Below are 24,795 nucleotides of genomic sequence, written 5' to 3' on the forward strand. Positions count from 1 at the left end.
TAATTACCCCCTAATAAAAGGTATGATTACAATTCCACTTTGCCAGTTCTGATTTCTACAGAAAGGCTTGAAAAGATGTAGTCATAGAAACGAATGGATGCTCAGCACCCTCAGTTTTACTAGAACCAGATCTTCCTCGTGCTCTTCTCAAACGGAAAGACAAAAGCTCACCATTGCTTTGTTCGTATTCCGTGGGAGTGCAAGGCTGGAGAGCCACGGAGGAGCGTAGCTGGGAACTATCCAGTAGTTTTCATCCTCCTGTTGATGTGCCTTAGGTGAATAACTGGTCTGTTAGGAGGAAGGTTTTAACAGCATTATCTTGTCTTCAGAGCGTCATCTTTTCTAGCAAGTTAAAGTAGGTTCCTTGACAGAAGCCATATCCTCTCCTGCAGAACGCTGACCCAATTGTTAATATTACAGAATAGCAACTGAACCCAAGTAAAAACACAAGCCTTAATAGCTCCTGGATGTGGGCATTAGAGAATCAGAATTCAGCTCAGATTGGACTGCCTCGGCCAACTCCTCTCTATTAAGCCAAACCTTTGATCATTAATCAGCATAGCCTACAGTCATTAAAAAAAAAAAAAAAAAGAGAGACTCAATCCTGAACCTAGATCTGCCTTTACTCATTTAAGTCCATTTCTTTTAATTGAAAAATAGAAAAGCTGTCAGTGAAGTAATGCTACCCAAATGGCAGAAAGTTGCAGTACTTTCTTTTTTACACCAGATTTTCTTTTGCAGGATTCTACACTTTGTGTCATGCGGTTTCACTCCTGATGCGTAAGATCAGCTAGAAACTCTGATGGTGGATATAAACACAAATTGCTGATCAGGAGAAGTCTTCAGTGGCTTCTGGACACGGCTCTGATTTTTGAACCTTTAGGAAATGCATTTACCACGGAGAAGGCGGCTACAACGGAACAGAATCTTTTTCTTGCTTGCCACAGTGCTGGTCCTCTCTCTCTATCAGCTCCAGTTCAGCCCCTCTGCCCTTCCAGCACCACACACAGCACCCCAACCCACGGACCCTGTCAAAGTGACCTCCAGGGACCTCTCCAGCAACAAGACTGCCGTAACAGCCAATCTCACAGCAGCACCCAAAATAAGGCACTGTGTATATGTGGATCCTGAGCCAACTGTGCCCGTCACTGCATCAGTGGATACAACACCACAGCGAGAAAATGTCAGTGAAAGCTACCCAGACGAAAAGCCACCATACGAGTCCAAAGGAGAATACCCCCAGGACCTATTCAGTGTGGAAGAACGCAGGCAAGGGTGGGTTGTACTTCACATCTTTGGCATGATGTATGTATTTGTGGCCTTGGCCATAGTGTGTGATGAGTATTTTGTCCCTGCTTTGGGAGTGATCACAGAGAAGTTGCAGATCTCTGAAGATGTGGCTGGAGCCACCTTCATGGCAGCAGGTGGATCAGCACCAGAACTCTTCACCTCCCTCATAGGTGTCTTCATCTCACACAGCAATGTGGGCATCGGTACCATTGTGGGCTCAGCAGTGTTTAATATCCTCTTTGTCATTGGCACCTGTGCCCTCTTCTCAAGGGAGATACTCCACCTGACATGGTGGCCCTTATTTAGAGACATCTCATTCTACATTGTAGACTTACTGATGCTCATCCTGTTTTTCCTAGACAGTGTCATTGATTGGTGGGAAAGCCTCCTTTTACTGACTGCCTATGCCACATACGTATTCACTATGAAACAGAACGTGTACCTAGAACAATGGGTGAAGCAGGAGCTGAACAAGAAGCTAAATGCTGTGCAGGCAGCATCAGCAGAGCATATACGGAAGGTTGGTGTCCTTATTGTTCAGAGGGCAAGTTGGAAATAATGCGTTCTAGCGTAAACCACAAAGAAAAACTGCGTCTCCTTCACAAAGTGCATATTCAAACAAAACCTCAGAATACAGGTACTGGTCAATAATTACAGTTATAAAATGAGGGAAATGCAATCTAGATAGTAGAGTTTCTAAGAAGTTAGAGAACACCACTAAAAGGGAGTTCTACCCTTGCAGTTACTACTGATATCAGTTGCAGTCAATTATCCACTTTCAAAGATGTGTGGGGTTTTGCTCACTTGGTTGCTGTAAAGGAGTTTCAAAAAAAAAAAAAAAAACAACCCCCACTTGCAGGAACACATTGTTAGTCTGGGAACATGACTGAACAATTCCGTGTTAAATAGCGTTAAAAAGGCTTCTGGTAAGAGGTGCTGTCCAAGCCTCTTGCAGATGAGAGATGTTGGAGGAGATTCTCTTTTCCCATCCTGAAGCTGGGTGTGTTGCTGGGATGCTGGTGGTATCACTTGTTACCCAGTCTGCAGCACAGAAGGGGATCTGGCAGCCCTTAGCAACCATTGCCACCTCTCCCAATCAGCATTTGGCAACAAGATGGAAATGCCCAAATCCCATTCCCGCGTGCTGACCAGAGCTGTGTGTTGGTGTGTCGCTGTAACAACACGCTCCAGATTTGAGACCAGGGCCCTTCACTCATTGTCCTTTGAAGGAAGAGTTGACAGCTTACACAAAGACAGTATCTGAAAGCATTCCCAGAGCCAATTACCCTTTCGGACTAGCAGATCTGGCCAGGACATGGTCTCCAGAACACTTGGGGATTTGTCTTCCTGAGTGTGCCTGTCCACTTCTTCCTCCTCCGTCCCTCCCCAGCTCTCCTACTGCCTCTTTGTCCTCTTGACCTGTGCTACTGCCAACTGTCGAGCAGAGACCATCAGATTTCAAATTGTCCTCTGGCATTCGCATGCTTCACTAGTCAGACGTCTGGCACTGGCACTCAAGCATGCCTTGCCCCTTCTGGTCTTGACACTCCACATAATTTAAGGAAAGAAAGGAAGAGGGGTGAGGATAGTTGAAGTGGTGCAGAATTGAGAGAGTGCTTTTCTTTTCTCCTCCTCGTCTGTCTTTCAGCCAATGCTGAAAGCCACTGTTTTTCAGCCAGTGCTGAGCTCCCAGCTCGTGGCTGGGAGTCCTAAAAGCTCATATGTTACGTTCCAGTGGGATACACGTGCAAGATATCGCAGCTGTACCATACAACTCTGTGGACATCACCAATCATCACAAATTGAATCCAGCCCTTCTGACTGAAGGAAAAAAACCCTGCACTTTAAGTTTACAGAGAACTCTCGCTAGCATATAGTAGCATGACACAGAGCTGCTGGACCTAACCCTTGGGAAAAATAAATTACCTTTATGGAAAGTAATGCTGATCACTGGAAAAAAAAAATACCCTTTTGCATCTTTACTCTGCCTCTGCTGGAAAATGAGTCAGGATACAGATGTTTGGGGCTGAAGTATGGGGCTGCTTATAGCTACAGGAATCAGATGGCAGAGGCCTTTTGAGTCCACCTCCAGGTACCTGCATCATCACTGAGGACCTGTAGGTAGAACTCTGTTTCTCTTGGAGGCCACGTGGTTTTAAGGAGAGCATCTGGCTTCAACTCTTTCAGTAGCATCCATGCATAGTCATGCATATTAGCTGTCCCACTTTCTCACAGACAGTAGCCTGAAGAGCTGTCATTGTATCCTGAAAAAGCAGGTGAAGCAGTAGTGGTGTTCAATAATTTTTGTTCTTGCTTGCCTGCAGAAAAGCAGTGGGGCAGTTGCAGATGATGGAACAAAGAAGCCAGCAGACGGGAGGAAGCTGCAGGTAGGTCTAAGCAGCTTTACAGGGATCTGAAGTCATCGTATTTTGAACCCTTCCCCATGTCAGGTCGTGAATAAAGGTGTCAACTTCTGTGTCAAGAAACCTGGACCGAATCCTACCTTGTGCAAAGAACCTGCCATGCTTGGCACAGTATCCAGAGCTCTCTTAAGAGGACACCTGGCTGAGTTGTGGCCTCAAAGCAATTTTTACAAAAATTAAGAGACAGCTCAGGCTTCCCAAGCAGATTTGACTACCCGAGTACTATTCATTCGATGCTTTAAACAGGCATAAAGAAATTCAGAGCATGACTTTTCTTACCTGGTTTCATGGCCAATTTTCCTCCTGAGCTTCCAGAGCAGAAGCTGGTAGGTTCTGTCCTTCCCCGTAGCGAACACTGAAGAGCTCATTCCTCTGCTCCTGGTTAAATTGCTGACCCTTTGTCTTCCCCATGGCTGGCCAGTCATTGCGCGGAGAGGCCTATCTATCTGATGTAGTGGCTGCATACGTATGTAAAATAACAGGTGTTAGCTTTCGCATGTGGATACTACTTGTCCCTCTATGTGCTTAACCTACCTGTACTAACTGTTCAGTCAAAAGCTCATTAGGACTCTGTTGTTGACTACAAAAACAGAGCACCAGGGCTTTCGAGTTAAGTCAGGACACTTGGCATGACTGTAGGATTACTTTTAGCAGCGTATAAATCTACACAGTTATTAACAAGTTTGTGACTAAAAGCACGGCGTGCTTTGATTATTATAATAACATTGTATTGATGCTGAGCCCGTGTGAGCCCATTGCGTTTATCTATCTAAGGGCAGGCTGGCCTGCTATATCAAGAGCACGTCTCTTGCTGTGGACACTCGATACTGACAGCCATCCTGTGACCGTGAATGCAGAGGCTGTTTAAAACCCATGCTGAGGCTGCTCCTTGGGTTGGGGAGATCAGCCTCCATATAAACGCATCCCCAGGGCAGAGGCGAACCAACGGTGGAGATGTTTTGAGGAGGAAACTGCTATTGACGGCTGCATTGTACCTTTCCATAGCCTGCATCAGCCTTACAGCGAGGCAGCAGCTCAGCCTCCCTACACAACTCTCAAATGCGCAGCACCATCTTCCAGCTCATGATCCACACCCTGGACCCGCTGGCAGGAGGTGAGTGAATGCTCCACATCTGAGGGACTTGGGTTTGCAGCCCTGAGGGCAGAGCAGTTTGGCTGGGAATGCAGCCTTTGTATGTCGGGGTGGTGGGGATCATCCTTGAAATGCAGCTCTGAGTATCACAGATAACGTTAGGTGGGGGGAGCTCTGCAACGGTGGGACGTACCCCATCTGATCCCATGGCTAGCAAGGACAAACACCTCACATTTTGGCCCTGCCGTATCTACTTTACCTGTGCCAAATTGGTTACTGCTGTGGTGGCAGCTGCTGCTTGAAGGAGGATGAGGGCATGTGGAGCAGCTGCTGTTGCTGGGGTCCGTGCGAGCAGTGGCGGTCACTGCAGTCCCCCATCTTCCGCTGACCCTCTGACAGCAGGAGCAGCAAACACAAGTTACAGGCTTCCTCCATCTCATAGGATGTCACATCTTCCTTCCTCTTCTTAGCTCAGACCTCACCGCAGCCTCCGAACAGCAGCACTCAATGCTGACTACATGTTTGAGAAAGAGCTGCTCAACCCATCAGTCTCATTTATAATGGGAAAATAAAAGTGGGGAGAGCTCGTTACCTATACACCTCCCCAGCTGTGCACACAGCCCCTCACAAGGCATAAACCTGAAGAAGAGGAAAAAAAGAAGTTAAAACCCTTGAAGAATTATCATTTTGACAGAGGTTAAAGTCCCAGCTGAGATCTAAAACACACAGCAGTTTCCGATTACGATGGTTAAGCCAATCCGTATGTGATTTAGACCAACGCCGAGCACCTCTAAAAGCCCACCTGCAACACTGCAGTATCATCACTGCCATGGTAAACTGTACCCACAGCACTTTGCAGGCAATGGGCCAACTCCCCGTGGCCAAGGCCTGATCAGCTCAGGACTAAGACGCCTTCTTTTAAACTGCCCAGGGTGCAGAGAAGCCACATCTCCAGACACAGGGTCTTTGTACACAAACTTTTAATGTGCTGCTTTGTATCCACTGTAACACAAACAGAGTGTGCAGGTTCATTTTCCAAGGAATGGTGAAGCATGCTAAAAAAAAAAAAAAGATGTTTTTTAGATTTTCTTTCCTAGCTCAGCACATGCCCTGCCCCTCCACTGCCCTACTTGTTCTAAAGAGATTATCTGTTGTCCATTCAAAGAGAGATTGAAGCTAAGCGGCTCAACACCTCTCGTGTCTATCGCAGAGGTTACAAAAAGGACTCTCCAGATCAAAATCCCAGCTGCACAAACTGATCGAGGGAACAAAGGAGGCTTGATAAGGACAGCAAGACAGATAAGTGTCTGCTTTAATAGATTTTAGTGAAGGCACCCATCACATTACTAACAGCAGCCTAACAAGAGCCAGACTCATCAGGGTTTGCTCCGCTGCCCTTGCCTCCTGTCCCCCCCGAAAGGTGGTATCAGCAGCACTAGAATAAAACCGAAAACTTACAAGAGGACATCCCATTGCCTTTAGCATCAGAAAGTACCAGACCTGCAGGACTGCTGCCCCTCAGAGACCCTCCAGCCCCTTCTCATCCTTCCTGCACCTCTAAATGTCTCTGCAGCATCTGCCCAGCCCGGGCCAGCACACGCCTCTGGTCCAGGCTGGTGTCCTCAGCTTGGTGAAACCCTGGGACCTCAGTAGAAGTTGTGGGGGCCTGAGGATGCCAACCCAGGCCAAGAAGAGGGCCCCAGCGCTGCCCCAGCCAGCTCAACCCAGAATACACTGCTGGGGGGTTTCAAGGCAGTTGTAAGCCACTGGCCTTGCTGAAGAGGCTGTTACTGCCACGACTTGTGAATATTGAATCGACGGGGCTGGGGGGCAGTTCGGATCTTCTCTGAAAGACAACTTCCCCTCTTGTTTCAGCTAGGCAGAATTTGAGTTACTGTCTCAGTATGCAGCAGCCACTAGATGGGAGTGTGACCATAGGTACTTAAGCAAGTCTAATATTTACACCAGGGATGATAGGCTATAGGCTTTTCAAAAGGTTGTTATTTCTTAGACCCTTTGCTATAATAATGCCACCGAGTTAAGGGCAAAACCTCTGCCCCAGGTACATGCCTGTTCCACTTAGCACTGCCAGAACAGAGACAGCTCCTTTGAAAGGATAACGCTAAAGAAAGTTACTGAGATTACAACAGCACAGTGCTCAAAATCAAGGCACCAATGTCCCAGGTGCTGTGTATCTCGTAGGAGACACTCCTTACCCTGATAAATTCGTACCTAAAGAAAAAGGAGTCTGGAGAGAAGGAATCATTTATGAATAGACTGAGAAACTTAAGTGCCTGGAGGATCTTGGCCAAAAAAATGAAGTGACTTCCCCAGGATGACTCTGAAAAAGGATTTGGTCCCGCCAAGGCATATCAGGGCTGCCAGCTCAGCCTCTGCGTTAAGAGCACTGCAGCCCGTTGGTACCCTCAGGACGGCTGGGTGCCTGGCTCCCACGGATCACCCACAAAGTCCTTCTCTCCGCAGTGTGTGCAGCACTGTCTGTGCCAGACACATTTCTGTAATTAGGCTGCAACAGAAAAGATGATCCCAAAGCAATTTATCTTTCCTCAAGGGTCCTTGTTCCTTCTTGCCAATGCCTGTAGCATCAGCACTTAGAGGCTGTGGTAAAGAACGCTCTACAAAAGAAATACGTTACTGACTATCGCTCAGCAGTTCCTAACTTAATCTACTCAAATTAGGATCTCTGTAGGGTTTCCTTCTTTCTGCTGCAGTTGCATTTTATTTGGGCAGTACAGAAGCGGTTTCAGGGCAGCAAGGGTCCAAAATGCAGAAAAACTGCCAGCAGTGGGCCTCCAAAACCAACTTCCAGAGGCAAAGGTCTTAGAAATAAAGTAGAAGTCTGAAATACAAACTTTGTTTCACTGTTTCTAATGCAACACCTCTTGTGTGAAAAAAAAAATTCCCATTTGAACAGTGGATTAAGTCCAGGATATCTGTTTTTTCTTTTTGTATTAGGAAGGGATCATTACTTAAGTCCTTTTCTCTGTCTACAGGAGACCAGGTGTTTTACTTCAGGAGTTCTAACATTTACATTGCATCCTGAATTATATTTTTGATAGAAGCTTTGATTTTCAAAGTGCCTTTTTTTTTTTTTTTAAATGAGGAATTTCTAGCAACTTTGGTCTTTTCCCCACTTTCTCTGAAAGCGTGTAGAAGCAGAGCATGAGATCTTTTCAAGACCTTCCAGCTAGACACCAGAGGGAACTGTTGGGGAATTAAAGGGAACAAGGATTTTGGAAAAACTGAGGAACCCTCTCATTTCTGAACCTCCAGTCTTACCATCGGGTTAGTCTTTAAATTCTAGTCATACAGGCAAGAAGACAGAAGCCTGCTTTTACTTTTGAATGAAGAAAAAGGCTCCAGCAGCAAGGTTATCAGAGCTGTCTACTGTCGGTATGCCCCAGTTAACAAGCTAATGATTTTGGAAATTAGACCAGAATAGAGCAGCAGGCAGTGTTGCAGGCTAGAGCTGAGCTAGAAGACTGAAGGCAGCTACAGTTTCTCCTTGCTTCATTAGCATTCAGTCACTTGTTTTAAGAGAATCATGATACCAAGGGGTAAAAGGAGTCATGAGATTTCTTTTACATCTGGTTTTAGACAGCAGCATCCCCAAATCCTCCAGGTTCATGCCAAATTTTAAAGAAAAAAGTTCTTCCTGCTGTTCATGTTGTAAGTTAGTCCTGTTAGATTAAATATTAGAGCCCAAATATTAATTAAACATAAGAGCCAAACTCAGAAGCTCAGTTTCCACCTTAAGTCCAGCCTGGATGCTGTCAATCCATAGGATGGGAATCTTCCTGAAGAGCATCTCAGGGCCCCTGGACACAGGCACGTCCCGAGCGAGGGGCTCTCAGACCGGGGCAGAATTACCGGCAGCGAACGCCCCAGGGGACTGCGGTCCTCACTGGGGACTGAGCCCACAGGGCTGCGGAGCGCCGGCAAAGGCCCCTGGCTGCTGAAACAGCCAGCACGCTGCCCGGCTCAGCTAATCCCCAGCCTAGCAGGGACTGAGCTGACAGATATCCTTCCTCCCCATGCTGACCTGCAGATCTGGCCAGCTTACAGCCAGCTCTTCTTCCAGTCTCAGCCCATCCTGCGTGACGTGTGTCAGAGGAATTAACACCTTTTTAAATGAGGCTGATCTCATGAGGACTGGATAGTGGCCCGGACCTAATCTGGTTAGCCTGACAGAGAGATGCTCACAGGCTCCGCTCGGGTCGGCGCTCACAGCCTGCAGCCTAGGTAAGGGCAGAAAGCCAGGAGCTTGAATTTTTATAATCTCTTTCAGGCTGAGCCTGACCGCCCTGACCCTGCTGACAGAAGCTTTTGCAACAGCTTCTGGGAAAAGCTGAACAGAAAGATGCGTTGCCCAGTGGTTAGAGGAGACCGGGAGCAAAAAGTCACCTCTTCATTGCCTTGCGCCGATGGGTACGCTTGTGCTTACCATCAGTAGAGGGAGAACGAAGCCAAGTGCTTCACATCCCCTCTGGTAGGCTCCAATACTGACAAGGAGCATGGAAGAATCAGGCTCTTTAGTCCCAGCCAGCCTTTCAAAGGAGAAGAGCTCATCGTTTCATCTCTGTCCAGCCATTCCAGTGTTCAGTGGAAATCCCAATCGGTGAAAAATATTTCTGTCAGATGGCAACAGGAATCGCACCAGAACAGGACTTGTCCCCAGAAGCCTTAATGTCTGAACCAGTCCCAGTTATTGGGCGTATACCACAGTCTACTGATTTTCACGAGGTTCAGCTCACAACGGTGGATCTGCCCGCATGGCTCAGGGCCTGGGACCTGCTACTTCTATTAACTCGGTATCACGGTGATGAATAAAGCGGCAGAGCCCTGCCCTTGAGGCAAATGACAACAGCACGTTCTGGTTGCACAGTCAAGAGTACAGCAGATTAAATCAGCCTGATAAAACTTTCAGAGGAAATTAATTTACAGCCCTGCACACAAGCCAAGCATAGCACGGCCAATTTCTTGTGACTACTGCCCATGTGCAGACCCCGCAACCCTCAGCTTAGTCATCGGGTAGGCAGCTCAACAGAGGATATAGATTAGAGCAAAATGAGGCTTTTCTTTGAGCCAATGACTTGCTCATTTTCAGCGAGAGTACGAGTTAAGATATTTGAGCACAACACCTAACTGTGGAGACACACACAGAGTTTCACAGTTCCCTGTAAAACAGTAATAAAGCAGCTCAGCAAAGCAGAGCACGGTCCACAGCAGAAGTCGTCCTCAGCAGTCCCAGGCATAAAGTGCTGGACACTGCACGGGTGGAGATGATCTCTTGGGTGGCCTAGACCATGTTGAACCTGGATACCAGGAATTTAGATCAACTCCAGCAGAGGAGACACTTGCATATACTTAGAGAAATCAATTGTTTTCCAGATAACTGGAACATAAAAGGGGTTTATTTTTCCTTACCATCAGGTTGCCAGGCTGCAAGCAGCACCTTCAACAGCCTCTTCAACAGCCACGTGGCAGAAGGAATGTGTCATTTCTAGCTTGGACATAATCTAGCCTGAAAAAAATCAGCAGTCCTTTGGGACCCAAATGATATTGCATCAAAACTCCTCCTCTATTCTTTCTGCAATTGCTTCCTATGAAGTATAGGTATTCCCTGTATTACTGAACTGGAAAGGATTTCTCTTCCCTCTAGATTCTCTTTTAAATATGAAAGTATTGGTTACCTATCAAATGGCTGGCATAATTGCCATAGTACTAAGCATTTAAATATAACAGCTATGATCAACTAGCAGCAGCCAAAACCTAGGGCCGCAGCCAGAAAGACAACTCACAAGTCAGTGCTGACTGCAATCCCGGCAAGAAGAAAGGGGCGCGAGAGTGCGCGTGTGCTGGGGGGAGGCAGGTGGAGGGGGGCTTCGCACAGCTGACCGCTGCTGATGAACGCATCCTTCTCATCCACAGCAAAATTTAAAGACAGGGTTGACATCCTGAGCAACATCACCAAGGTCAAAGCAGAGAGTCTGGCTGGACAAGGATCAAAAGCAGAAGGTGAGTGCAAGAAGAGTCAGTGCTGTTTGCCTTGTTTTGCACTGCAATCCTTCAACTTCCCGGCACTCAACACCCAAGGGCTGGCAAAGAAACACTATGGTCTAACACAATTTTTCTGTTATTACTGGTCACAGATGGCTGCTATAATAATGCAGCAGAAATCAATCGATATATGCTAACAGTGGGCAATAAAAGCCATCCCCACAGGAGTCTAGGAGCGGTCGGTGAAATAGCATCCAGAAAGTGCAAATTGCAACCAGAAGGGTGCAAGAGGGGAAATCAGAGCATTACAGACAGCAGCTGGGTGCTGTGCTGGTTTTTGGTAGACCCTGCAAATAAGGTGTTCGTTAAAACAAAGTACCTTCATTTTAGCTTGGAAATTTGGCACGCTTGCAGAAGAGCATGAAAGATTCCTCCACAGACAAAAGCTGCACTGGCTTTGTCTATAACGATCCCGAGGGTCTGTGCATCCTCCTTTTTAATAGTTTTTGCTTTTTCTACGTCACTACCGACACCCAGGCTTTCTGCACCGATCCGGAGGGAGCAGCTGGCCTGGGCTACAGGTTTTGCCAAACAAGCAAATTTTTGCGTGGAAGGTCCTGCCTCCACAAGCACCCTGCTGCAGTACAGCAGGCGCCCGAGCACCTCACAACATCGAGCCTCACCTCTGCAAATGAGACCAAACTTGAGGAAAACACTGTTTAAGAAACAAGTAAATTCTCGGTGTGAGTCGCCAACACCACACTGACTTCACTGAACTATGAATTTTCACCCCATGAGGTGTTCCACAAACTTTGTTGGTGCGTAGAGCTGTGCACATTCCAAAAGCATTATTGCTTTGTCTCCCACTTTGGGCTGAAAGCATCCCAGGTGAACTCTTTTATGGCCTGGTTTCAGAAATCCCAAATGGCACTCACTGAAAACATACATTTCTGAAAATCTCCCCTCTAGGCTTGCTCCCTAGTGCCGCCGTGAGGCACCGGACTGGACCAGCTTACCCAGTTCAGGATCAGATACCCTATAATGCCCCATCCCAGTACATTTCATGGCATAACATGATCCTACTGACTTAACAGCCTTCTTTATATGGAGGGGATCCCTTAACCTAAACTGCAGCAGTCTGAAAAGGGCCCTTGCTGTGACCAGGCAGAAAACCAAGCATTTTCTCTCACCTCTGCTCCGTGTTTTCCGTATTTCTGCACTATTCTGTGCCGCGGTTTCTGTGTTCCTCTTGGCTACGCAGGTTAACACAGGAACAGCACAGAGGACATGGCAGTTATTATTTCCTTGTATGTGTCAGCACTTTCCTATTTGCGTCTGAATACCTACCAAATGATTAGGGATTGAAGTCTGGCAGCACCTAACAGTCACTTCTCAGAAGCCTCGAAGAATATCGGTTCCCTGGAGAATGTCATGCTCTACTAGAAAAAAAGGGGAAGCAAAGCTTTACATCCTTTCTGGCTTTTAAGGATGGCTTTAATAAGATCTTCAGAATCCGGACTGAGACCAAGAAACACTCATCAGTTGTAGATCAGATAATTAGCATTTCCCTGTTGTTACACAAGTGCTACTTACAGCAGTTTCAGACAGGTCATAGGAGCATCAAGGTATCATTCTACACCAGGTGGGCCAGATCCTGCCTGGCTTTTACTACTCACAATCCACAGAAGACAAACAGAAAACCTGAGCAATCAGGCTGCTTTTAACATGAAAGGCTACACGTTTCTGTAGGAAGCTCAAACCTCCCTGCTGATCAAGGGGAAGGTGGCTACCTGATGCTAAGATGACTGAAAGCAGTATCCCTTCTTACCGCCTTTAGCAGAAGAGGAAAAGAAGGCACCGAGCGCCGTTCAGGTAACTCCTGCCAGTGATTCCGAACCCAGCAAAGACAAACAGAAGACAGATGCACCGCAAGATGGACAGGTATTGAAATAAGTATCATAGGCAATAAGCACTCAGTCCAGACCAAAATTCACGTGTGCTTTCCTTCTTACCTCTCCAGAGCTTTTGGGACAGGACCCAACCCATTTCCCATAACTGGCAACTATAAATAGACTGTGTGTGTAGTGATGAGATATATTAAGGTGTTAGCTGAAACATTTTGGCCTATATCACAAATCAAGTCCAAAATATGACACCAAGTGATACTGTGTAGTATTTTCTCCTCAAATGACTCTTCCGAGATCAGAGGACTACTCCAACATACGGGAAGATACGAGTATCTGCCTGTCCCGTGTTCATCAGTACGTGTTCCTGTTTTGTTTCCCTAATCCCTCCTTTCAGTTGCTGTAATTTGGCTGTTCTGATGAGGAAAGGTTTTCAAAGAGACAGTAAATGTTTCATTTGTGTCAAAACCCCGTCTAAAAGTTGGTTCTAGTTAACCGATACAAATTAATTAATAACACACAGGCACTGAGATAGGGTATGCCTGGATTTTGTCCCACAATAGCAAGATGTGGGCTGTGGCTGCCCTCAGCCATGTTACAAACGTGACCTCTGCCAACGCACAGCCCTGGTGAATAAATGCTGTGCAGCTCCTCATTAGTGTGCAAACATATTGGCTTTTTTTTCTTTTTTCTGATCTGCAGCCCTCTTCAGACAGCGATACCTCAGAAGACAGCAGCTCTGGGAGCGAGGAAGACAGCGACGATGACAGCACAGATGATGACGAAAACGATGAGCCATTATCTCTTGAATGGCCAGAAACTAGGAAAAAACAAGCAATTTACCTTTTCCTCTTTCCCATTGTCTTCCCTCTCTGGAGCACTATGCCTGACGTTAGAAACCCAGTAAGAATCTATCTTCCTCCTGCCACTGGGTTCGTTAACTGAACTATAGATTTCCTCTCGGCAAGAGTCCCCAGTTCTGTTTTTCTGTGTCGAGAGTCTTGGCATACTTGGAGTGCTGTTAATGCTGCAGGGAGTGGGACAGGAGCCCCAGCTGCAGTGTAGCGTAGTTCCAGAGACTTAATTTAATAAACCATAAAAGACTAGCAACTACTGGTCATCTAATCAAGCTGACAAAAACCGAATACAATTAGAGACACCAGGATCCATGTTAAAGCAATTGGTTGCAGTGAGGTGTTTCAGGTGAATAATTTTCACTGGGGATTGTTAACTTTCCTGAAAGTTCTCCATGTTTTTCTTTTCAAACTTGATTTCAACAGGACTCCAAAAAATTCTTTGTCTTCACGTTTTTTGGATCCATCATCTGGATTGCTGTATTCTCTTACCTGATGGTGTGGTGGGCTCACCAGGTGAGGGGCTCATTTTCTCTCTGCAAATAAGACCATTTCAGAACACGTAGATAGAGAGAGAGGGAACAGTGTCACAGTGGCATTTTATCTGATGAATTACAGCTGCGGTCATCCATCAAAACAGTAGAAACTTTGTTTTGTCAGAAGCCAAAAGGGAATTTTCAATTTCATTCTTTTCAATTTGACAAAGAATCATTCTTTTTCGAGAGCTTCCAAGGGAATTTGTGTATCAGCGAAGGGAAAAATGCCGTCAAGATTTATCTTAATACTGCCTTTTCATTGATGAATGCTTCTGTGCAGCACATAATTATCCCTTACCTAATTAACATTCTAGGAAAACACAGGTTCTGATTCTGGAAGATGCTAAATGATCTCAACGCCCATTGCCTTAATGTTCACCTGGTATTCTGGGAAATAATACTTCACATCTTGTAGAATCAGACCCGCAATTTGTATTTAGTGATGTATTGCACATTGACAGTGTAGTTGATCAAGCCATAAATCCAAAGACTGTCATTTCCCAAAGCTCTCGGATCGTACACAGCTGATGTTACATTTGGAGAGGGAAAAGTGGAAGGCATCCAGAGGAGGTGAGCTTAGGACAGGACCTGACTTCACCTTGCTTAGTCTTGGCAAGACTGTGATCGGATGCCCTATGCTATAGAGCGCATCTGAGACCAACATACACTATGAAATTTAACATTTTAGCCTATAAAGCAGAAAAATACTACCATGTTTAAGGGGATTAAAATATTTTAACTCAAATATGGCACAAAACCTAAAAGGCTGCACAGAGCAATTAAATTCCAGGTTCCAAAACTAACAGAGCTACCCGACTTTCCTCCTGTTTATTAGGTTGGTGAAACAATTGGGATATCAGAGGAAATTATGGGGTTAACCATACTGGCAGCAGGAACATCAATCCCTGACCTTATCACCAGCGTCATCGTTGCACGGAAAGGCTTAGGCGACATGGCTGTCTCCAGTTCCGTAGGCAGCAATATCTTCGATATCACTGTTGGGTGAGTAGTAGTTCAATGCAAAAAAATTCAGTTCTTCTGCAATACAAAGCTAGCTGTTTTTATTCCAAACACGGTCTTAATTAATTTCATTTTAGCTGTAATTAAATGAAGGGCAGCTGGGCAACCAGTTACTTTTTTTTTTTGTAAAACCTAACCCAGCCAGGAAAGACAGATTTTTGTAACTTAGTCCACCATCTTCACCTAATTCTGTATCAACAGAAAATTATTGATATTTCAAGACAAAAATGCAACAAATCTTTGGCTAACACCACAGATTTACAGACAGGATACTTATCCAGTCACTCGGACGTTCAGATCCTATGCAATGAAGGCTCAGTATCTGTGCCTGTATCTCTCAAAAGCAAAGCATCAGGACTTATTTCTTTATTATAGCATGCTGAGACAATTAATTCACAGGTACTATTTTAAAAACCTTTTTAGATTCTTGAATTGCATTATGATAGTGCAAGTATTATCCAAATGCAATTTTTGACACGAACAACATCCAATTTAGATTTATGCTGAGTTATACTGAACGCAATCATGCATTTTTTTCTGTAACGGTTTAGGAAAATTGCTTAGTTATGATGCAGAAAATGAACTGCCTCAAAACATTTATTTCAATTACTTTTCCTTTACTTGCAGTTTGCCAGTTCCTTGGTTCCTTTATTCTGTCTTCAACGGGCTCAGTCCAGTTGCAGTCAGTAGCAATGGTTTGTTTTGTGCAATTGTTCTCCTTTTTCTCATGCTCCTATTTGTGATTATCTCGATCGCTGCATGTAAATGGAAAATGAACAAACTGCTGGGCCTCACTATGTTTGCTCTTTACTTTGTATTTTTGATCATCAGCGTGATGTTAGAAGACAAGATAATATCCTGCCCAGTATCTGTATGACATTTGGACACTTCAAGATGTATATAAGCGTACATCAAAATCAAAAGGGGTTTAAGGTAGCAATTGTTCTACTGGAAAAAGCAATCAGAATTATAACAAACTTACTGAGAATAAAGTATCTTTAACATACTAAAAAAAAATCTCAAATGGTATGTCAGCCTCTACTGTTTTTCTTTAGGATCAAAAAAGATCAGATAATGAAGTGACCCATATCAAACCCCATACATGTTTAGGCATTCGTGGAAAGGCTGATACGATATAGATGCATGAAGTTTTCAGTATGGCTGATCCCCTCAAGCTAACAGGGCTGATTTTCAGCACAGAATATTTACTCATTACGGAAATATTTTCAGGAACACACTCTAAATTACTTAAACTGCTCCAACTCACGGAAATAAATGAACTTCACTTCAGTGGGAACAGAATCGGACGGCTATGGCTTGCCTTTACAGAGCTACTCTGCTTAAATTCATTGTGCGGACACACAGTCTGCATCGCAGAAGTGAACTCCCTCAGACTGGATACGAGCGCTGAGCACAGCGGCTCCCAAGGTTTGCGCTGCAGCTCGTTTGCCGTGACTTCCCTACGCAGAGGTAGTTTTCATCTTTCCAGTGAATGCCACTATAAAGCATCCACAACTGGTCCTCTGCACATACCTCCAGGGAAGTGTACACAGAACACGCGATGCGCTTCGGGGGAAATGCTTTTTGCTGCCCCTCTGAACGCTGTGGGAGATGGAATAGCGAGGTTTTCAAGGAAAAAGCGAAGCAGTAAGAGTTATTTCTGCACGCAGAAGAACACAGGGTTTGAGAGCTGCAGAGCAATCCTGGAAGCTAGCCATACGGCTCCTTCTCAATCCGCATCTGATCTTGCAATACAATCCCTAAAACTTACGGTAAGCGCCGCCATACAAGTGTGATGTCATATGGATTTACATCTTACTGTAACAAGACTAAACGGATCTGGGGCTAGAATACCACGGTACCGCTAATAAAAACTAAAACCAGGAATCAAATACTACAACAAGAAGTTGAAACGCTCGAGTTTTGTTTTCATCCCAACACTAATCTCTGAAATGTTCAGATTATTGCATCCGGCACTAATTCCTGTTGTTAGCACTGTCTTCTACATAACCACTATGAAAAAACGCCACTGACATCAACTATCAACAAACCTGAAAGGTTTATTGTTAACAATGCCGCACGTGAGCAAACAATGTAGTTAAGAGTTGCAGACATTTCTGTCATTCTAATCCACCTAATAAAATGTTAATGAAAATAACCAGAAATATTTTAAGCTTTTTATTGACTCACTGTAAAACTTCTTTTTTGGATGAGATGGAAAAAAAAGAAAGACTTAACATTGTGAACATTGACTTGCATATTTTAAAGGAACTACAAACAAAAGCAAACATCCAACATACTGTTTTTTGGTAAATAAAATTTAAACATTACATATTTACAAATCTACAACCATTCGTTTAAAAAGTGCTGCTTGCAGGCTAACAAAGTACCATTTTTAAACCCCAGTGAGATAATATCCAGAAATACCCCTCTCTATTATTACTATTTGCATCTCCCCTTTGTTATACAAAGATTTTTACATGCAGGAATTTTCTCTTTCTTGGGGTACAAATCATTTAATTTGCCAGTGGAAGTCTAATTCATCAGGCTGTAACTGTACCAACAGCAAACCTTCTCAGAATGGGAAACAGTTAGCAGTGTCAGAGAAACAGCACAATTTCTACTCACATTTCAGTATTTCATCTCCAATAATTATTCCAGTGGAACCATAAGTAAAGCAAAATATATATATTGCACTGCAAATGTAAAACCTTTGTTTAAGGTTCTTGACATAAGCATTATTTAGTACACAAAAGGAGAAAATTCAGTTCATACAAAATTTTAAATTGAAAATATGTCTCAAATATTTTACTTATTCATCTTTGCGGTATCGGAAAATATACTCAAATTGCTTTTCTAATAAAGGACAGTGAGATCCAAAAACTGTTTCAACATTGAATTGTATGATGCTTAAAAATTACCTGCCTCGGGACCTACATTTTGAACATTAGGACTTGAATGAGGAATATTTCCCAGTTAAAGTATATCACTATTCCAACTATATTTTATTATAGTATTTCTACAGTGGACTGACTTGCAACAGACTTTATAAAACAATTCATTAAGTATAATGATTTCAGTTAATGAACTACTCCATGATATCGTAATTGAAAAGCACACCCAAATAAACATCAGCAATGCTTCAGGAGTGCCACTCTGAGGATGCAAGGACACAGTAAGATTGTTTGTCTGAAGGATGCGTATACAATCCTTCCCGTGGTACAGTATATACTCCTCCGATCATACTGGCAGGACTGTTGGGTGTTGAGTGAAGTGGCAAACTTGTTGGCTTTGTAAGTCTGAAGACAGTTGGAAGTACTTACAACTAAGCTGGGACTGGAACGGAGGAAGCGGGCCACGTATTACAAGGGTTGCGTCTATTCCTGTGCTAGCAGACACAGTTGCAGTGTTATGTCCTAGGAAGTGAGAGGTGGTTAGAGACCAGGCTCAGTCGCTTCTGCCAGACTAAAATAGCAAGTGTGAAGCTTGCTTCATAGCTCAGTACCTCTAACACACCACAGCAGCTCTGGAAAAAGCACTTGCCCTCCTTCATGGCTTGAAGGTCCTATAAAACAGTGGCTGCCCCAAGTGGTAAATGACATGGGAAACAGAACTGCCAAGAGCTAGGAACACTACCTTCTACACGGCACGAACATGTATGAGTTTATATATACTGTATGCAACTTTTACTTGGTAAATACAGTGTACCTACTGTACAGAGCAGAGCATACATGCACACTAATAGGTACTTACAATGAATATGTTAAAAAATAACTTGGTGTTTCTCACAATAGTTCAGAAGAATGAGGGGGGTATGTATCCACCCTACACTGATACTCTTCACCATCTACCTGGGTAAAAAAAAGTAGTTATATTTCATGCATGAGGAATACTTTACAAGCATGACAGTACAAAAGAGAGCATCACAAATTGTTAAAATAAATTAAATGTGAAAAACGTTGGTAAGTGTAGCATTGCTAGCTCCACCTCAGGGTGGGGGGTATACCTTCAAAAAGGTCAGCTACGTAATTAGCAGCAAATTAGAGAAGAGGTATTACCCAATGAAAGCTATATCCAACAAGACTGCATCTTGCAATTATCATCAGCATATACCTGCAGCTCTACAAATTTTAAATCCTTTCTCCTTAGGGCAGCATCTTCTTACTACTTTACAGAGGTCTGGGAGGAGGTTACATAGAGCTTCATAGCAGCATTACTTCTCACGTAAGCCTCTAAGAGGCTCACTCTATTTCATTTAATAAAGTAAATGTGAGCTTTAAAGTTTATTTCCTTTCTGCCTAACTAAATATTGCTGTATTATTACACTTGCAAACTAAAGAGATTTTTAAAAATACCTGCTGGTCAGCAGACTGAAATATAAAATCTAATGTAACAGCTGAATATTTAGAAGCATTGTAACAGCAACAACTAAAAGAAATTAGAATTGGAAAACCATTAGGATTACTTAAAATAAAGCTATTTGTTAAAGCATGGTTTAATTTGTTTAGGGAGTTTTATACAATTCAATGTCTGTTTTCCCACCTCCATACAGGACTTCTGATATTTTCTCTGTAGCCTACCTTCCGGTGAGGAGTTGCTATGTGACTGAGAGCACAGAACACTTTTTTAAATCTCTAGAACAAGAAAACATGAGCCAAAAGCCATGACTCCACCACAAGGACTGACACAGCGTTTTTCTTCACAGAAAAAAAAAGTTGTTTTGCCTGTGAAATAGAGACCAAATACTCCAAGTACGTTTAACTATGCACAATATGCCCTAATAAGTTACATTCCCTATATATTCCCCGTAGCAAGTTTGCTGTAACTACTTTAGTTAAGAGCTTTGGATTAGCATTATGTACGTGCCATATTTAGTGTGTTTCAAACACATCCATCAAAACTCTGAACGCTGCCTATTTGAGAAGAACTTCGTGCAGGCTGTCATTTGCTTTCTATTACATCTGTAATGAGGTCACGTTAACAAATGCCAACAGCTGAGATGTACTGACTCCATAACATAATCCTTAGGACTCTTCAATATGCTTTCTCTTTACTAGGGAGCGGGGAGCGAAGGGAACAGGAGAGGAAGAGGAGATTGACAGAAGTGTTTTACAGAGACATCAGTGTGTTCATTAGTAGAGTTTCACAGATGTTTACTACATCTTCCTTCAATTGCTGTGGTACACGTTTTCCACGTGTGCATGAGAGAAATCCTGTATCTAGAGCACTGTCTAGGTGAAGGTTAATCTTTTCTACTCTGCTTTAAAAACAAATCACTTTTCAAAAAGTAACCAGACAAGTTACTATAAATAGCAGTATACTGCAAAAACAAAAAAATAAGCACTGTATTGCTTATGCAGCAAGTCCATTTAAAATTCACTCCAGTAATTTAAAAAAATTAAAAAAATATCAACTTACTATAAACAATTTAAAATATGTATAATACAACTTTGTATGCTCTTCATAACATCATGAATATTCTATGTAAACAATAGATTTTGAAGAATTTACTTCGCTCACATTAGTTTCAGTGCATTGTTTCTGTCCACCTGTTATTTAATTTTTTTTTTTAAAGAAGGGAACTGTAATAACGTTGTCCCAAGTTAAAGAACCGATTTTGTTTAGAATCTTCCTTTCTACACATTGATTTGCAGAAAGGACAAGGGACAGGGAAATAATATTTGGCCCATTTTTCACTCTGTCCATTTCCACAACTGTAGATAGGCCTTATTTTTCCAAGGCCTTCTGCCGTAGTACATTCGTACATGCGTTCTTAAACACTGAAGACTGAGATGTTCCTTGTGACTGAAGTGGTTATTTTACACAGGTATACATCATCGGTATCGCCTCTTTATCTAGGTATATTTAAAGATATGGTTCTCCAAAAATCTTTCTGCATTCCATCACTCCAGTACTTGGTGGTCTATCGCAGTTATGAGTATTCTTCACTTGATTAGCTGTGAGACGATCATAGGCCATTTTGTACTCTCTGTCAAAAGCATCTGCAGAAATAGAAAAACAACTTCTATACCGTGCTCAAAAACACAACCCAAATACAATGACAGCTAGTACGCTGAAAATAACTGTAAAGTCCTTTTTACTCAGCACTTACTATTGAATGGCACACATCTAATCTACAGATTATTTTTTTTTTGGAAGCTGAAAAACTAGTTTGCATACATTCATCATGTATGTTTATCTGAGTAATTTATAAAACTTACCTATATCAATGTTATCTCTTCCTAGGGCAACAAGTGAAAGAAATAGTATTTCTCTGTACAGGCTCCTGAAATTGGAAAAAAGAAATGTCAATTTATATACTGCAATAATATACCACAAAACAATCTGTATTAAAAATAGATAGAAGAGTTTAAGGATAACTTATTTTCAAAAAGTGGCATTTTGAACATAATTCCTGATTGCCACCTCCAAAACGTTGTCATTTTTGACCTCTGGGGAATGCCCTGAACTCCCCACATATGGAGATCACTCGTGGCAGGTCCTTAAGGTGTCCACTGATGCGCTGGAAGTTGCGCCAAGTGCATGCAGAGTGAAGCATGCACTTAAGGCACTCAACCAAATTCCACAGAATTTGATATACAGGTAAGGAGCTTGCTTTTCTGCATTTCTACATTATCTTGAAAAAGCAGGCAGACAAGCAGATAAACACCTTGTCAATACTCCAGCTGTTGAAAAAGCTGCTATATATCTTATTTTAAATAAAAATCAGTAAATCCAAGCAAGAAATACAAATTCATAGGAAATAATTTTCACTAATTCCACCGCTAATGCAAAAAAACCTTCTTAAATATGAGACTTAACCTCTCTTCTTAGCTCCCCTTCTGTTCTCTACTGGAAACTTAAAAACAAACAAAAAAAATCCACCCATGCACCCTAGGAACAAGTATAGGTTTTTTTATTTAAAAACCCACTAATATATAAATAACATTTAATAACAAAATATACACATATACACACACTCCCTACTTGATTTCCCGTTATTCAGAGTTAAGAAGAAAAAGAGGTGGCTGTAAAGAGTAGAGGGAGAAGGAAAAGTAAAAAATAGTTTCTCCGTTTTTTTTCTAAAATTTGTGAAAGTTATCACAAAAAAGACGAATATTTACCAGACTGAGTGATAAATTTGAGAACATTGTTTATAAACAGTGCTTTTTTTCTTTAAAAAATACACTGTGAAAATATAATTCATATTACAATAGCCTCATTGTTGTCCAACAGTGCTCCAGTTAGGCATGTTCGTGTCCTTACCTCTGTCTTTTAATATGCGGCCATTTGTTCAACCTCTCCAATATTTGACTCATTGGTCCGTACACATCATTCATCTTAATGCTTTTCACCATACTTCTCAAGAGCTCCTGATTAAAAGAGTCATCGTCTTTTTGCAATAAATGGACCATTGGGTACTTCTGGGCTGAAAAACATTAGAAATGCTGTAAGGATAAATACATTCTCTGTGTAGCAAGTAGAAAGATATTAAAAAGGTGGGAGGCTACACAAACTGTGAAAACGTTGACATACATGTAGTGAACAGAGAACAATAAACATCAAGGCAAAATAATATCAATATAAAGAAACACAAAAAGCACATAAGAAAACTCAACGGCTGTAATGGGTCACGAGCTATGTTCAGGCATATGATCCAACACTGGCAACAAAATTCTTAGTAAGCAAAGTCTAAAAATAAGAAAACAAGCTAAGTGGGTGAACTGTCAAATATTCAGTGTATCACTGAAACATATTCCCTCTTATTCCTCCCTCCCCAATGAAGAAAAAGCCAGTGGAGATACTGGTCAATGATTTGAAACAGATAGGCTGGAAAACAAAACTTGTTCAAGCAGTTTACTGCTAAACATACAACCACCCTCCCTCCAAAACCAAGTCACACAAACTTAGAATAGCAACACCAAACTTAACACTCACTCTCAAACAAAAGAGTGCGATTTTGACCTGCAAGACAAAAAGCAGCATGATCAAAAACCAGCTATGTATCTTGCGTGAACTATCCACAGAGACATCTTTTTTCAAAACACATTCTTCAGTTGCTCAAAATGAAAGTTGTTCTTAAAAAAACAAAAAAACCCAAAAAAACAAAACAAAAAAACAAAACAGAAAACACACACCACCAAAACCCACAAGAAACAAAGCTTACTCTGAGCATTCCACAAAATATACAGAGGCTGCCTTGGGTCCTGATGCAATTTCATATTGTCCCATAGCATCTGAATAAGAACATATTTACTGTCCTCTGACATACAGTTTCGTGGAATCTGAACAGGAGAATGCATACATAAAGATATTTTATTACAAAGTCATGACAGAGGACATCTGTATTTAAAATATATCTTCACATCTATAGGACTTCGTGGTAAAAAGCTTTACTATTAAAACTGCTGTAAGACCAGAGAAAGCTAAATCTGAACAGGATGTCAGTGACATAGCAAATGAGTATTTTGTATGTCTTCGTGCAGTCCTAAAATCGTAACTTCCTCCTCCTTCTACTGCTTAACTAGTCAAACTGCAATAAAACGAACTAGAAACTTATCATCTTTGTAACTGAAGATCACAAATTACAGTGTGACTAGTAAGAGCTAAACACTTACCCCGCACAAGTACTGCTGAGCCCAAGTTCCGGAGTTACGCTTATTTTCCTTCAGTTGACACATTCTTTACCAATTCTGGACTGGGCCCAGCATATTGTAAGACACATTTCTAACAGTTACTGAATTACCTAATGATTTCCTATGTGGGAAAACAAGCATTTCTTATATGTCAATATTTCCTATCTGATTCCATACCTTGGAGTTTTTATTACAGTGCTCAGAAGAAAGTATTAATCCTGGTAAGTTGCTGGGCAAGTCCAAGCGTCTGAAATACCACACCAAATTCCAGAACACAATAGGATGATGATCTACAAAGTCCGCCACCGTTATCGCATGATCCCCTTCATTTTCAAGTAAGCTCTCAAGCTCCTTCCATACCACTAGAGGACTGAGATAAGGAACTGTTATAGGATCAGGACTAGGTAAGCGCCATTCTAGGCCCAAGGAATCCTATGGTAAAAAAGAAAAAATGCCATTAGTTGGAATGTAACTACCTTTACAAAGTCTTATGAATACTTTTGTTCCCTATGAGACACACCAACATCTCAAAGATACAACTAATATTAGTTTAAATAATAAAACCTAGTATTTCTCATAATTTAGGATGGTTAATTCTGTTCTCCTAATTAATGTTGTTTTACATTTCTCTAATCTATTGCACATTGTTAAAAAAATAACATTTAAGGTAGAAAAACTACACACTGTTGGTCCTTGCAAAGTAGCAGGCAGGCTACCAGTAGGAATGATATGGCTGATCTTCTGGTTTTCCTTCTCATCTTCTTCCAATGGACCAAAAGTACTGATACTCCTTGCTACAGGGTGACTCGTACATTCTGACCCAGAGGTATTTTGTCTTCTTCCTGAGGGGATCTGGATACTTCTGGCACAAATATTGTCATGCTGCTTAGATTTGCTAGGGGGGGGAAAAAAAGTTAAGAATCTCAACTTTTTTGTTTTACTCTGAGTGCTCGAACATATACACAGACAGAAATAAACTGGAAATAATTGACCTGACACCTCAGATTCTACCTTGTCA

General features: G+C 42.5%; 2 protein-coding genes across 8 annotated transcripts in view; one reads left to right on the forward strand and one right to left on the reverse strand.

Annotated features, from left to right (window-relative positions):
* Positions 1–886: 886 nt before the first annotated feature.
* Positions 887–16,018, forward strand: SLC24A1 (solute carrier family 24 member 1; the record flags this gene model as incomplete). The annotated part of the gene is made up of 9 exons (XM_082321347.1): positions 887–1,810; positions 3,615–3,677; positions 4,719–4,827; positions 10,759–10,845; positions 12,665–12,768; positions 13,434–13,634; positions 14,012–14,101; positions 14,957–15,123; positions 15,769–16,018. 9 exons carry the CDS (start codon positions 887–889, stop codon positions 16,016–16,018), a joined length of 1,995 nt encoding a protein of 664 aa, XP_082177473.1.
* Positions 16,019–17,229: 1,211 nt separating this feature from the next.
* The window catches only part of DENND4A (DENN domain containing 4A), a 58,027-nt gene continuing 50,461 nt past the window's right edge, over positions 17,230–24,795 (reverse strand). For 5 of the 7 annotated variants that reach the window (XM_082321793.1, XM_082321795.1, XM_082321790.1 and 2 more), the window contains 7 exons: positions 24,462–24,672; positions 23,955–24,209; positions 23,309–23,426; positions 23,080–23,106; positions 22,408–22,570; positions 21,363–21,427; positions 17,230–21,143 (listed from right to left, as the gene is read on the reverse strand). In XM_082321793.1, the coding sequence (XP_082177919.1) occupies positions 21,007–21,143; positions 21,363–21,427; positions 22,408–22,570; positions 23,080–23,106; positions 23,309–23,426; positions 23,955–24,209; positions 24,462–24,672 (976 nt within the window). In that variant the 3' untranslated portion in view covers positions 17,230–21,006. Of the gene's footprint in view, positions 21,144–21,362; positions 21,428–22,407; positions 22,571–23,079; positions 23,107–23,308; positions 23,427–23,954; positions 24,210–24,461; positions 24,673–24,795 lie in introns of those variants that run through there. The other 2 variants (XM_082321794.1, XM_082321796.1) reach the window with 2 other exon arrangements.

Source organism: Platalea leucorodia, assembly GCF_965183815.1.
Source record: "Platalea leucorodia genome assembly, chromosome: 9".
NCBI classification, from domain to species: domain Eukaryota; kingdom Metazoa; phylum Chordata; class Aves; order Pelecaniformes; family Threskiornithidae; genus Platalea; species Platalea leucorodia.